Below are 14448 nucleotides of genomic sequence, written 5' to 3'. Positions count from 1 at the left end.
GTCTGGGATAATGTTAGTTTCCACCAGGCTGCTCTGGTCCGAGATAGGTTCAACAACCATAACCATTTCACACTTTTATACCTTACCCCTTACAGCCCCTTTCTAAATGCAATCAAGGAATTCTTTTCAGCGTGGCGGTGGAAAGTATATGATCGGCAACCACACGCCCGCATGACTCTTCCACAAGCAAACAATGAGGCATGACCAGACACAGAGTTGATACCACACACAGATTCGCATTCGACACACAACGACGCACGTGATGTTGACGAGGCACGTAATAATCCGAACAGAAGGCAGGATCCATAAGCCCCCACCCCAGCCCCCCACCACACACAAACACACACACACACACACACATGTTGGTATATGTGGTTTACGGGGACTCTCCATAGGCGTAATGGTTTTTATTCTGTACAAACTGTATTTTCTATTGCCCTAACCCCAACCCTACACCTAACCCTAACCCTCACAGGAAACTTTGTGGCATTTTTGGATTTTCAAAAAACCTCATTCTGAATGATTTATAATGCGTTTTTGAATTACGGGGACACGAAAAATGTCCTCATAAATCACCTCCTCATTGTAATACCTATGTCATAACCATGTCATTATACAAATTTGTGTCCTCATAAACCACATAAACACGCTCACACACACACACACACACACACACACACACACACACACACACACAAAACAATTATGTTTTTTTTTCTAGCAATTTATCCAGTAATTGTTTTGTTTTTTTACTTTTGTTTTGTTGCTAAATTTGATGATTTGTGATTCTATTTTTCTTTATTTCTGTAAGAATGTTTTTTTTTTTTTGTAAAAACTCTTATTTGATTACTGCAGAAATTCTACTTTTGAGTCTGAGAAAATGACAATAAAAATAGAAACACAAAGAATGCAGTGTTTTATATGAAGCCCATCAGTGTGTTGCTGGTGATATGAAAGAGAAATTCAAATGGTGCTTGTGTGTATGGTTTTGTTGCAAGAATTTCATTTTTAGAAAGGAGTGTTAAGTTTTGATTGCAGTGTTTCATTTTGGCATAGATGTGATTGGTTTATTTCCCAGTGTTGTGTCTTGTGTGTTAATCTCCAAGTGCTATGTCTGATTGGCTTGTGTGTAGAGTTTTGACATAATGAGCCAAATTCTGCAAAAAGTGTGAAAGCAATAGGCAAAAACTCTAATAATATCATTCCTTCATGAAGACACCGAGACTCTATATCAAAAAACATCTCAAAAACACACATATTTCCCCCATTCTGAGCTGAAATCTGTCCTCTGCTCTGTCCAAACCTGCCTCCTGCGTCAGTGACCACAGAACACATGCTTCTGTTTCCACCAGGGGGCGCTTCACACTTCACAGACATCACAGTAAGCTTGAGTTCAAATCTTCTTCTCATTCAGTGTTAATGAAAAGGATTCCACCTTATTTTTTAATGCGGAAGTAAGCCGTTTTCTGTGAATGTGCGAGACTTCTGGTTCATTAGCTGCTGTAAGGAAAGAACAAGAAGAATAACAAAGTTTAAAAAAAACAGCAGTTTGCAATATCAAGCAGCAAAACAAGCTGTTTTTTACAGCTAAAATAGCTCTCCAGATTCTGATGAAGAGAAGTTTTGCACACGTCTCTCAAACACAAAACCAGGAACTACAGTACATCACTGTTTCTGATAAGAGAAAGTGAAAGTGAAGTGCTTTTGACAGTTACTCTCTCTCTTTCATCAAACTCCTGCACGATGGCTGAAGCTAGTATTCCAGTGGCTCAGGATGAGTTCTCGTGTCCAGTGTGTCTGGATCTGCTGAAGGAACCAGTGACCACTGCCTGTGGACACAGTTACTGTAAGAGCTGCATCACAGACTGCTGGGATCAGGAGGATCAGAAGGGAGTCTACAGCTGCCCTCAGTGCAGACACACCTTCAGCCCCAGGCCTGCTTTAGCTACCAATGTGTTGGTGGCTGAAGTGGTGGAGAAACTGAAGAAGACCAGACTCCAAGCCGCTGATAGTTTCGCTGGATCTGGAGATGTTCAGTGTGATGTCTGCACTGGGAGCAAACACAAAGCTGTCAAGTCCTGTCTGGTGTGTCTGAACTCTTACTGTCTGAATCACCTCGAACAACATGAGAGTTTCTTTAGAGGTAAGAAACACAACCTGACCGATGCCACTGGACGACTACCAGAGATGAACTGCACAAAACATGACGAACAGCTAAAGCTCTTCTGTCGAACAGACCAGTGCTGCATTTGTTATCCGTGTTTGATGGATGAACACAAGAACCATGAAACTGTGACAGCGGAAGCAGAGAGGACAAAGAAACAGGTATGAGCTCAATGAGATTAAAAACATCATTCAGAGTCCTGATAACAGCACTGCAGCTGTGGACTGTTTTTATCAGTCTGCTTACAGTCCTCTATAATCTGAGTAAATCACTCACATATTCGACCCCATTTTATGCTACTAAATCATGTCTGTCTCAGCCACTGGCTAGTGTTTGACAGGACAGGATGCATATTCGAGAAGTTATCAGGGCACGGAACAAAATGTCGATAAAGTGAGAATAAAGCACCGCACCGCAGACAGCTGTGTGTTTACTCTATTCCCACTGATATCAATGGATTTCCAGCGTTCTGTCTGGTGTACTGTGACTCTATAACCATAACCCTAAACCTTCAACACACAAAGCACAAAAGATCAACATTTATTGACAGGAAACAAGAAATACACGCTATAGAACCACACATCATATATATATATATATATACACAGTTAAGGTATCTGATGATGATAATTATTATTATTATTATCATTGGGGTGAAGAGTGGGACAGTCCAGTGGGTTCATGACTTCTTCGACCCGTAGCGTAGTTCTGCTCATTCCCTTCACCATATCGGCTCATATTATCATATTATTATGGGCTCAACAGTCCTTTCAATCTAGTCTTCCTCCATTTCAAACAAGCGTGTGCTCAGAAAGTAAAGAAATGCTTATATTACCAACCCTGTGATGTCACATGCTGTGGTACTGCAAAAGCTGTAGCAAAACATCCTTGGTGAAAAAACTGCTGACTACTCTTGTCTAACTCAGGTTCGGATTCATTGAACGGCTACAGGGTGTCCGGTCAGAACATTAGGTCTCACACCAGGAATGTACTTCAGGGTGATTTATTGTGCAAAGATGTGTGTGAGGAGGTGGGGGCAATCAGAGCCAATGAGAAGAACAGGATGTACCTTGTACAGCTGTTGTAGAGGTAACCCTGCAAGATGCTTAAATTTCTGTTGCAGGACTACATTAATTGGGTGTGTATGTTCTGCCAGACCGAGTGCTTTGGCTGTGAAGGCATTACCAATCTTGTAAGCTTTGCTGAGGTTAACAGTTTGGGACACAGTAAAAGTCACTGCCGCCTCGTGAATGACCTGGGTATCCTGTCTCACTGTACAAAGTACAAGGTCCTCTGGCTCCCCCACAAGTCGTAATTTCTGCACTGCATCATGCAGAATGATGGTCCGCTCTGATCCATCATCTAATATGGCATAAGCCTCCATTGCCACGTTGCCATTCTTGATCAGAACCTTAGTCACTTTGAGCAGTACTTTACTTCTGGAGGTTGGTCGGTCAACATATAAAACTGCACTGGAAGGAGCTGCACTTGGCTGAGATGGCTTGACCTGGTCATTGACATCATGTAGTACCATAAGGTGCTTCTTGTTGCAGGTTGGGCAGAAAGTCTTTAGTGTGCAGTTAGCTGCTTGATGTCCATGACCACAACGGCAGCATCGGTTCTTTGTCTTTATCCAGTCTATCTTCAGGTCTTTGCTAAGAAGCTTTAAGTTGTCACAGCCATTCAGATAGTGTTTATTATTGTCACAGTATGGACAATAAGCTCTCAACCTTCTCTTCTCTGACTGAAGCTGGTTTAGACGTGGCTGACGACATTGATGTGGAATGTGACTTGTCGGTACCAAGTAGAATGGTGGTTGGTCTGCGAAACTGCTTAGACTCTCTTCTCACCTCTCTGCCACGCACTGAAGATTCCTGCCTTGTATAACAAGTGTACTGGCTATTGTCTTCCTGTACTTGAAGCTCATATTCCAACCAATCAGCGAAGTCCAGCAAAGTGGGAATAGAGACTTGCAAAGGGTGGGTGTACCGCTTGAAACTTGATCTGAGGTCATGTGGCAGTTTACTCAGGAGTCGAGACACATGTGATCCACATTCCAGCTCTACAGTACCTTTGTGGCCAAGCTGCTGCAACATGCTGACAAGCGAGCGCACCTGCAGTCCGAACATCCTGAAGGCCTTTACATCTCCACTGCGTATATTAGCTCCATCCATCAGCTCAGCGATTCGTTGCAGGGCTAATTGGTGGGGTTGACCATACATCTTATCCAGAGCTTTCATGGTGTTGGTGAAGGGAAATCTGGAATTGCTGTAAGAGTCTGCCACAAGGAGGGCCCCTCCAGTTTCAGATGGTCTGTGAGGATTTGAAATTTGAAATGTTCTGTGGCATCGTCAGGCAGGATGTTCTCTAAAGCAATTCTCAGTCTTGAAAACTCCCTAGGGTCAGAAGACATTAGGCAGGGGATGGTAGGGGCAGGACCTCTGTAGATTTTCTCTTGGGTAGATGAGGGTAAGAAATGATCTGAGCTGTATTCTGCATGGGCTGGCCTCCTCCTTTCCTGTGATGAGACCACGGAGTCACTATAATGTGCTGTAAAGGAGGGTCTCTCATGAGGGGAGGAAGAAATGTTCATGTTTCTCAGCTCTTCAGTCAGCTCTGAGCTTTCCTCTGGCACAGCTGGGTGTGGCAGTCTCTTAGTGGCAGATGGTGGCAACCTGGAGCGTGGAGCTGGGATTGGGCGGTATGGCTGTGGAGTCTGAAAGTTAACTGCTGGAGAGTGAGAGCGTGGTGATGGCATTTGTGGAGTGACCGACTCGGGTGGGAGATCTCTGCTTCGATTTCAAGCTTTGAAGCTCATGCCATAATGCAGCATTCTGATGACGCATCTCTTGGAATGCTGAAATGATCTCAGGGAGCTGGCTGGATTGTCGTTGCAAGTATGCGTTCTCCCTCTTCATCTCCTCTAACATGACTGTAAGCTCTGGCAGCTGTTTCACTTGCCTTTGCAATGCTGCATTCTCCTCTCTCGGCTTTTCAGAAGTGCAGTCCCATTGGTCAGTCAGTATCCACTCTGAATGTTCTGATGCTTGGATCACTGGTGAAGTGGATCTGGAATGACCTGTAGCACTTGCTGGTTCATTCTCCAGTACTCCCTGGCAGGTAAGCGACCGTGATTGCTGTTGATGAGACCCAGGTCCACTGAGCTCAAAGTCTTCTAAGTAGGCTGGAGGCTAAACTCGTCTCCTTGGCCGCACAGCAGGGGCTTCTCTTTCTAGTTGAGACATATCTGTAGCAATCCACACATCCGGCTCGAAGGACCATGAAAAAACTGCTGACTACTCTTGTCGAACTCAGGTTCGGATTCATTGAACGGATACAGGGTGTCCGGTCAGAACATTAGGTCTCACACACATCTTTGCACAATAAATCACCCTGGAGTACATTCCTGGTGTGAGACCTAATGTTGTGACCGGACACCCTGTAGCCGTTCAATGAATCCGAACCTGAGTTAGACAAGAGTAGTCAGCAGTTTTTTCCCTTGGTTACATTTAAAATGGTTACATTTATCGTGTTTGTCATCTATATTTTTGTATTAAAGTGGAAATCAGTTTACTAAATCATGTAAACTTGGCTGACTGCTTTGAGATGTTAAAGCTGTGTTGTGCTCCTGCGCCAGTGTTCTGTGTTTTTGGATTATCTTCTTTGTTTTGTTTGTGAATTTAAGTAATCTGCTGCCTTTCGATCCACATCTCCTCTCGTCTCCTCACCTCGTAACAATATCACACACTGGCTCGTATAATGGTGCTTTATTATATTTAATTGGCAGTGACTGAATGATGATGGACTCAACAATATCTAATATTGCTGATGTGTTTATCTGAATTTTGACAGAGGATTCTGAAGAAGACGCAGAAGACGCTCCAGCAGAGAATCCAGCAGAGAGAGAAAGATCTTCAGCAGCTGAGAGAGACTGTGGAGTCTCATAAGGTGAGTCTGGAGAAGAAGAGAAGTTTGTCTCCGTCTCAGTTCAGACTCACTGAAGCTGAATCACTGTGTGTCCTAACAGCGCTCTGCACAGACAGCAGTGGAGGACAGTGAGAGGATCTTTACTGAGCTCATCCGCTCCATTGAGAGAAGACGCTCTGAGCTGATACGACCTGATCAGAGATCAGGAAAAGACTGCAGTGAGTCGAGCTGAAGAACGACTGGAGCGACTGGAGCAGGAGATCAATGATCTGAGGAGGAGAGACGCTGAGCTGGAGCAGCTTTCACACACACAGGATCACATCCAGTTCCTGCAGGTAACACAGATCTGACAGACAGAACAAAGACGCATGTGTTCTTTAAGTGTGCCTGGAAGACCTTTATTTATGTATTTGTTGTTGCTGTTTTTAATTAAGTCAGTTTACTCTAAAGTTTAAAGTTTATTCTAGCTTCATGCATTTTTTAATCAGCACTTGAATGTGGGTAAGTTTCATCAAAAAGCAACATTTTGAACAAAAAGCTGAGAAAATTGTGTTGTTGTCAAAGACTACATCTGGATTGGATTCAGATCGATGATCTAAACATAGAGTCGATCGCTTCTGTGTGTGCTGCGGACAATTACTTGAGGATTTAAATTGTTATCAGATTAGGCCTAAGTGCATTATAAAAAAACAAATAACAAACAAACAAAAAAACAATCACACAAGATTTGAAATAGAGAAAAACACTATCATAAAAAAGAAGCTTGTTGTGTGTTTTTCTCCTGCAGAGTTTCTCCGGTCCTCCTGAATCTACAGAGCAGCCCAGCATCATCATCAGCTCTCACGTCTCTTTCACTCATGTGGGAAAATCAGTTTCTAGACTGAAAGAAAAACTGGAGGATTTCTGTAAAGAAGAGATTGAAGAGATTTCTGGCAGAGGTAATGTGGCATATCACACACAGAAGAAACTATTGGAAAGAATATGGAAGAGATTCATGTTTCATTTGGGAGTCACATTAATTATGTGTCTTTATGTCCACAGTAACATCGAAGACGAAGACCAGGCCAGAGCTTCTGCGATGTAAGACGCTATGAAACACACACACAGAGACTAATACGACCTCATGATTTTCATTTAAAAAAACTATAATAAAGGCATCAAACTTGAGTTCACACCAGGGGTGAGGCCAGAAACGTTTAAGTGGCTGGGCCTACATAAAACAAGGTGGGCAAAGTGTATCATATTAAAACTGCATATCAAATTGCCAACAGAAAATACAGCACAAAGATTCAATACACAATACTACTAAATCATTGAAAAAATTAATTTTAATTTCAACATTTATTAATACATTATTAAAATTAAAAGTTTCATCTGTTAACCATACCTGAGCTAACGAAAAGTTGAAATGTTATTAACTAATGTCAACAAGAATTAAACACTGTACCAAATGTATTTCTCATTGTTAATGTTAGTTAAGGCATTGCCAAACATTAACTAAAGTTTACTGTATGTAAAGCATTACCTTAGACGACGGGGCTTCGCAGATGATCTCAAAATCCAGTGTCTCAGTTCGCGTTCAAAGGAGAGTAACATTAGATATCGAGGATATCTCTTCTCCAGTTCGTTGTGGAGAAGAGTATCTAGCACGATGTTTATTTTTGTCTTTCCACAAAGAATGCATCTATTTAGCGGATCAAACACTGTACCTATGGTAATATGATGCTTTAAACACGTTTGGCTCAGAAGTTTAATCTATAAATCCATCTGTAGGCGGTCCGGATTCAGTGCTAAGACTTACATTTCATTTGGGAAATCCAATATATACTTTTTAAATACTGAATGAGGTTTGTTTCACTATTTTCAAACTCAACTTTCGAATTTAACACTATTTTCAAACATGCGCATCCTCACGTCGTTAACATAATTGTGGGTGGGACTAACAGAAACTGACCAATCATTATTTTGACAAGCGTATGGTAAGCACCTATAGGAAGAGGGAAAATTGATAAACTGCCTGTAATTGACCATGAAAACTCATATTAAATATATTTTAAAGCACATATATGAAGTTATAGTAAAACTATACATTTATAATTATTATCTTTTGATAAATAACATTCATCTGGAAAATTACCAGCTTCTCACTGGGTGGGCTATTGCCCGTAGCTTCGCCACTGGTTCACACAGTGTTATTAAAAAGACTGAAAACATATCAAAACTAAAGATGTACGGTATGTATTAGGAAAGAGTATGTTTGTGTAAACTAAATGAAATACATCTTATTTTATTTTCATCAGATTGCAGGTTTCTCACTCTGGATCCAAACACAGTGAATGAACTCCTCCGTCTGTCTGAGGGAAACAGAGCGGCTAAAGGCACTGCAAAAGTCCACTCGTATCCTGATCATCCAGACAGATTTGAGGGTTATCGTCAGGTGTTGTGTAGAGAGAGTGTGTGTGGACGCTGTTACTGGGAGCTGGAGTGGGGTGGAGTTAGAGGTGTGGATATATCAGTGTCATATAAGAGCATCAGCAGGAAGGGAGACGGTGTTGAGTGTTTGTTTGGGTTTAATGATCAGTCCTGGAGTTTGTTCTGCTATCCTGGCTGTTACTTATTCTGGCACAATAGCATACAGACTGATCTCCCTGTGAAGCCCATCAGCAGGAGAATAGGAGTGTATGTGGATCACAGTGTAGGAACTCTGTCCTTCTACAACGTCTACAGAAACACAGTGAGCCTCATCCACACAGTCCAGACCACATTCACTCAGACGCTCTATCTTGGGATTAATGTTAGTTCTGGATCATCAGTGAAACTGTGTGACCTAAAAGCAGAGATAGAAACTTGAGTCTGTGACTCTGTGACTTGGACTCGAGTCGCACACAAGTCACAAAAGAACACAACTTGGACATGAGACCATCAAAATGCATGTTTTTTTTTTTTTTTTTTTTGTGACTTGTGTTGTCTGTAAGGAACATAACATCTGACTCGAGACTTGGCTTTGATTAGAAGACTGACTCGTGAAAGAATTGTTCTATTGATTCTTCATTCATTCATATCTTATCAATATGTGCTGCAGCAGCAAATATCACAACAATTCATCTCTAAACACACAGAGTCTGCATTATTATATACACATGTGATGCATCTGAAGACACACGTTTATCACACATTGGAAAAGTGTGGTTATTTAAATGAACAACAAACAATAACAATACAGCAAAATTACCTTGAAAATTCTTTAGTTTTTTGGAGGAACATTTCAGAAAATGGCCTCCAAAGTTACATTATAATTCAAATCTTTCATTTGTGGGTGGACTATTCCTTTAAAGGGTTACTCCATCCCAAAATGAAAATTCTGTCATTAATCTCTTACCCTCATGTCGTTCCAAACCCATAAAAGCTCTGTTCGTCTTCGGAAAACAATTTAAGATATTTTAAATGAAAACCGGGAGGCTTGAGACTGTCCCATAGACAAACAAATAAAAAACACTTCAAATAACCAAAAAAGAATGAAAAGCATCGTCAAAATAGTCCATCTGCCATCAGTGATTAAACCATAATGTTATGAAGTGACGAGAATACTTTTTGTACATGAAGAAAACAAAAATAACAACTTTATTCAACAATTCCTCTCCTCTGTGTCTCTCCAAATCAGCGTAGCACCATTTTGACACTTTTATGGGTTTGGAATGACATGGGGATAGGTGATTAATGACAAAATTTTCATTTTTGGGTGGAGTAATCCTTTAACACCATGCACATATATATATATATATATATATATATATATATATATATATATATATATATATAAATATATATACATATATTAGTTAACAGGTTTACCACACACACACACGCACACACACACACACACTCGCACACTCACACACACACTCGCACGCACACACTCACACACACACACGCACTTACACACACACACACACACTCACATAATACACACGTCAGTTTTTCTCTGAATTTAAACTTTAAATCTTCTGCTTGAAATACATATTTTTTCATATTTAGCTGTTAATACTTAGCTGCACATATGTATGGTTTAGTTGTTTATTACAGTTTTTTACAATCACTTTTGTTACTATTTTCAGAACCTTGATGCCATTTTTCACAACTCTAGACACAAAACTCACAACCAATGATCAAAATGTTTTTTCAAAACTCTAACCCTTTTCTCAACTGCTTGGATACAATACACATAAAACTTAGATCATTTGTTCATTCAACAAAAACCTGTTCAATATGACACAACTTAACATCAAAGTGCTATTATTTCAAAAGGCAGTTCACACATTACATTTCAAATGAGTGTCTATTCATTCCCTTACAATGATCTAACTATCAATTGATACAACTGCTCAAAATGAAAAGTAACTGTTGCATTACTCTTAATGCATAGTTGTATGGAAACAGACAAACAATCTTCCATGTTTACTGTAAATCATGAAAGTTTCAAGATAACGAGATTCATTGTCACCAATTAGCGTCAAGCATGAACCAATTAGACTACAATATCCATGGATGTAGCCTAATATTTTATCATAATGCTTCATCGGACACTGTGTCTATGGCCCCAAATACTGTACCACCTTTTCAGACTATTAACAGTATTGACAGTACTGCACTGTATAGATGCAGGCCCTTGTAATTGCTTGTCCAATTCTGCCAACTCGTTACTGATGATTGAGTGCACATTGTAGAATGAGTATATAGTGAAGAGTTGATTGGGATCCAATTGCAAGATCATAGTGATACGTAACATGGAGCCAGCAGGTGATCCAGGTCACAATGGAGGTCAAGCAGTGGTGGGAGGAAGACGTGTTGGTCAAAGGAATGGCAGGGGACAGGCCCCACTTCTGAGAGGTGGTTGTGGGCCTCGTTTGAGAGGTGTGGGGGAACGTGGCAGAAGACAAGGCCACGGACCAAGACAGCGGCAGCAACAGCATAGAGTATCCAATGAAATTCGGGCAATAGTTGTAGACCATGTCATAAATCATGGCATGACAATGACTGAGGCGGCTACAATGATACAACCAAACCTCAGAAGGTCAACCGTGGCCTCAATAATCAGAACTTCCCGCAATGAGAACCGGTAAGTTATCAGCATGCACTAAATATTGTGCTACTCTCAATTGTCAAATGACTGCATACCAATGTGTATCACAGAATAGGTGATGTGACCAAGTGTCTTCTTTCTCTAATGTTCCCTGTAGAATTGTGACCAGGCCAAATAGTGGAGGCAGAGGCTTAATTCTAACTGACCAACAAGAGCAGGCTGTGGTCGATTTGGTTCGGGCCAGAAATGATATTCGCCTTACAGAAATTCGCCAGTATATCTTGGACAATGAAGACATGTTCAGCAATGTGGGATCCATAAGTTTGCCGACTATTGCACACATACTGAAAAGGCACCAGGTATCTATAAAACAACTATACCGTGTGCCTTTCGAAAGAAATGCAGACAGAGTGAAGCAAATGAGGACTGAGTATGTTCAGGTAAGTTCAGTTCAAGATGGCTGTTGTAAAAACATTCCCAAAAACTCTACATTGTACAGTAATCTCTAAATCTCTTTCCAAAATGTATTTTTAGAGGGTGATGGAGCTGGATGCTGATGATGACCATCACAAATTGATATATTTGGATGAGGCAGGTTTTAATCTGGCCAAGACAAGGAGGAGAGGTCGGAATTTCATCGGCCAGCGGGCAACCATCCAAGTACCTGGACAACGTGGGGCCAACATTACCATGTGTGCGGCTATATCAGAAGATGGTGTGGTGGGACGCAGACCTCAAATTGGACCATATAATGCAGCTCTCCTTGTCACCTCTCTTGAGGAGCTCGATCAGGTTTGTAGAGCTGAAGGTGTGACCTATGTCACTGTGTGGGACAATGTCAGGTTCCATCGTGCTCATGTGGTGCAAGCATGGTTTCAGGCCCATGCACAATTTACCACCCTGTATTTACCCCATACTCTCCCTTCCTTAACCCGATTGAGGAATTTTTCTCCGCATGGAGATGGAAGGTTCATGATAGGCAGGTTTTAGAAGGTTTGGCTAATCCAAGATGTTTGGCTAATGAAAACATCCATTGTGATGTAGATGAGAACCTGTGGCCAAATCCACAACACAGAGTTGATGACAATATAGAAGTTCAGTAATCACTCCTGTTTTGTTTCTTACAGTACAAGCAAACAAGTTAAGAAACACTGCATTTGATGTTTTACAGTACTGTCTTTTCTTTTCTATTTCATAGCTAATTATTTTTGCTTTGATTCAAATAAACCTATGGTGTGATTGTACTGTAGTGTTTTGCATCAGTATATTACAAACTTTGTTCAATGGTTCCACTGTGTCTGTAGTATTCTCTCTACTACTGCAGTACTTTTACAGAGATGTATTTACTGTACATGTAGTACCATAATGAAACCTGTATCACCTATTTTGTTCTACAATATTTAATGATTGTACGAACAATGACACAGTGAAACTATCGGTTGCTTGTGTGTGGGTGATCTATAGTTATGTTTCAATGGCATTTCACAGTAAATTTGTGTTTTGAACCAATGATTGTGCAAGATTTCTTTAAAGATGTGAATGCACAATGCAATGTTTTGAACATTAGACAGCCTGTGTTACAAGTGATAACCGTTTTGAAAAATGACATCAAGGTATCCAACCCATCTGAATTCTGCACAGAATATTTGTAATTTAAAGTGCTATGAAGACAACAGCCATCACAAATGCACCTAACGCTGTGTCTATGTACAGCAGGCCTGTCAGTATTGAACATTAGTGCCATCTGCTGGAAGGAAGTTGATCAGCTGCAATTGTGAGGAAAAATACCTGGACACATTTGTGAGAAAATCAAACTGAGAGACCTCAAAAAAATAAACAACAAAACATTTTTTATTTTTTTTTTTATTTAAATAAAGGGCATTTGTCTCACAGAAGTAACAGGCCATAATGCACTGCATTGTAATTATTGCAATCACAAGCTGTAACAATGCATCCAAGGGTTTTGTTTAACTGAACACATGACTTTAACTGACAACCTGATTTGTAAGATCTTACAGCGGTGTATTATTGCCATTAGGACATTGATGAGTTTCCCTGATGAGTTTGGAGACTCTCAGGATTTTTCAAGTGGACAGGAACTTCTGGCTTTATGACTGTAACATTAAAAGCAAATTCTTTCTGTGAAGCTGCTTTGACACCATATGTATTGTGGAAAATATTATGCAATTAAACCTGAAATGAAAAATCAGTCTGGCCATCTCACTGTCTGGAGTCTCAACGGGTCGAATTGAGTTGATTTTGTGAGACAGCATTGAAGAGGTGAAGTGTTTTCCCTGCTGGCTCCATGATTGGCCAGATTGTTCTGTCAGAGAGTGATAGTGGAATGACACAGAAACAGAGCAGAGAAATGATGACGAGTGTTTCCTGAAACACAAAGAGAGAGAGAACTGTCCAGAGAATAAATGATGGGAAGAGTCCTCGCTGTGACAGTAACAGCTGACTGATGTTCAGAAGGACCTGAGGATCCTCAAACACAGTCTGTGTGCTTCAAGACAGCAACCACACTTTTGTGCTGTGTTTTACTTTTCTTTTATATTTGTTTATTAATTTATAATCTTTCAATCCTTTTATTATATCATTTAATAATTTCTAATTACCATTATAGTCATTTATATACTCATTTCATTAATTTATTCATTGATTAGTTTATTTATATTATTGTTTTAATATTATTTTTCCATTGTTGTTTAGTCTTATGACTGCGTGGTTTCGAGGGCTGTTTGTCTTCATGAATAATTGATAAGAGGGAATGGTTTATGGGATGTTGTTGTGAAGCACTACTGGATAGATTTGTGTTCGTCAGATTAATTCTGAGCATTGAAACATACGCAACAAAGACTATTCAATAAATTCAAAAACAGCTGTTTTTATCATCATCACTCCGTCTCATCTCTTGGCTACCAGTCAAGTCTTTGGGTATTAGGCAATTTTGCTGACTAGTTGTTTTGTAACCAGACAAAACGTATATTTTCTGACAGGACTGGCTTGCTCTGATTTTTCTGGCGTGGGTGCATGATCTAACAGTTGAGAGACTGATACGCTGCTGTAGAACTGAACGAGAGCAGAAGACAAGGCTGTCTCTCACAGCAGAGAGTGTGTACACAACACTTGGGTGATCGCAGGGAACTGCACAAACAAGCGTCTCCTAGGAGACGTGATCACATGACATGAGAAAAATACAGGAAGAAACAGCAGTCATATTTTCTCATGTGAAATTAAATGCATGGTTATTACTGGACCTCCAACTCATGCCTTT

At 40.5% G+C, this 14448-nt stretch overlaps 2 protein-coding genes across 2 annotated transcripts; both read left to right on the top strand.

Moving 5' to 3' along the window:
• Positions 1-1441: 1441 nt before the first annotated feature.
• Positions 1442-7185, top strand: LOC109062705 (E3 ubiquitin/ISG15 ligase TRIM25-like). Its single transcript, XM_042714881.1, has 5 exons — positions 1442-2325; positions 6017-6112; positions 6192-6236; positions 6879-7029; positions 7133-7185. The coding sequence occupies exons 1-5, from the start codon at positions 1744-1746 to the stop codon at positions 7183-7185; spliced, it is 927 nt and encodes a 308-aa protein (XP_042570815.1). The 5' UTR covers positions 1442-1743.
• A 2856-nt stretch (positions 7186-10041) lies between these two features.
• Positions 10042-13380, top strand: LOC109092099. Its single transcript, XM_042713999.1, has 3 exons — positions 10042-11207; positions 11329-11611; positions 11706-13380. Exons 1-3 carry the CDS (start codon positions 10876-10878, stop codon positions 12159-12161), a joined length of 1071 nt encoding a protein of 356 aa, XP_042569933.1. The 5' UTR covers positions 10042-10875; the 3' UTR covers positions 12162-13380.
• The last annotated feature ends 1068 nt before the right edge of the window (positions 13381-14448 follow it).

The sequence above is a fragment of the Cyprinus carpio genome, chromosome A24 (genome assembly GCF_018340385.1).
Source record: "Cyprinus carpio isolate SPL01 chromosome A24, ASM1834038v1, whole genome shotgun sequence".
In the NCBI taxonomy this organism is placed as follows: Eukaryota; Metazoa; Chordata; class Actinopteri; order Cypriniformes; family Cyprinidae; genus Cyprinus; species Cyprinus carpio.
The sequence above is the reverse complement of the archived record's forward strand: the minus strand, read 5'-3'. Positions and strand labels throughout refer to the sequence as shown.

Excerpts from the sequence above, each read along its gene's own strand:
- LOC109062705 (XM_042714881.1), top strand. The coding sequence starts at position 1,744 with ATGGCTGAAGCTAGTATTCCAGTGGCTCAGGATGAGTTCTCGTGTCCA. Across the intron at positions 2,326-6,016 it reads CAGAGAGGACAAAGAAACAG|AGGATTCTGAAGAAGACGCA; the intron begins GTATGAGCTCAA and ends GAATTTTGACAG. Across the intron at positions 7,030-7,132 it reads TGAAGAGATTTCTGGCAGAG|TAACATCGAAGACGAAGACC; the intron begins GTAATGTGGCAT and ends TTATGTCCACAG.
- LOC109092099 (XM_042713999.1), top strand. The coding sequence starts at position 10,876 with ATGGAGCCAGCAGGTGATCCAGGTCACAATGGAGGTCAAGCAGTGGTG. Across the intron at positions 11,208-11,328 it reads ACTTCCCGCAATGAGAACCG|AATTGTGACCAGGCCAAATA; the intron begins GTAAGTTATCAG and ends TGTTCCCTGTAG. Across the intron at positions 11,612-11,705 it reads TGAGGACTGAGTATGTTCAG|AGGGTGATGGAGCTGGATGC; the intron begins GTAAGTTCAGTT and ends ATGTATTTTTAG.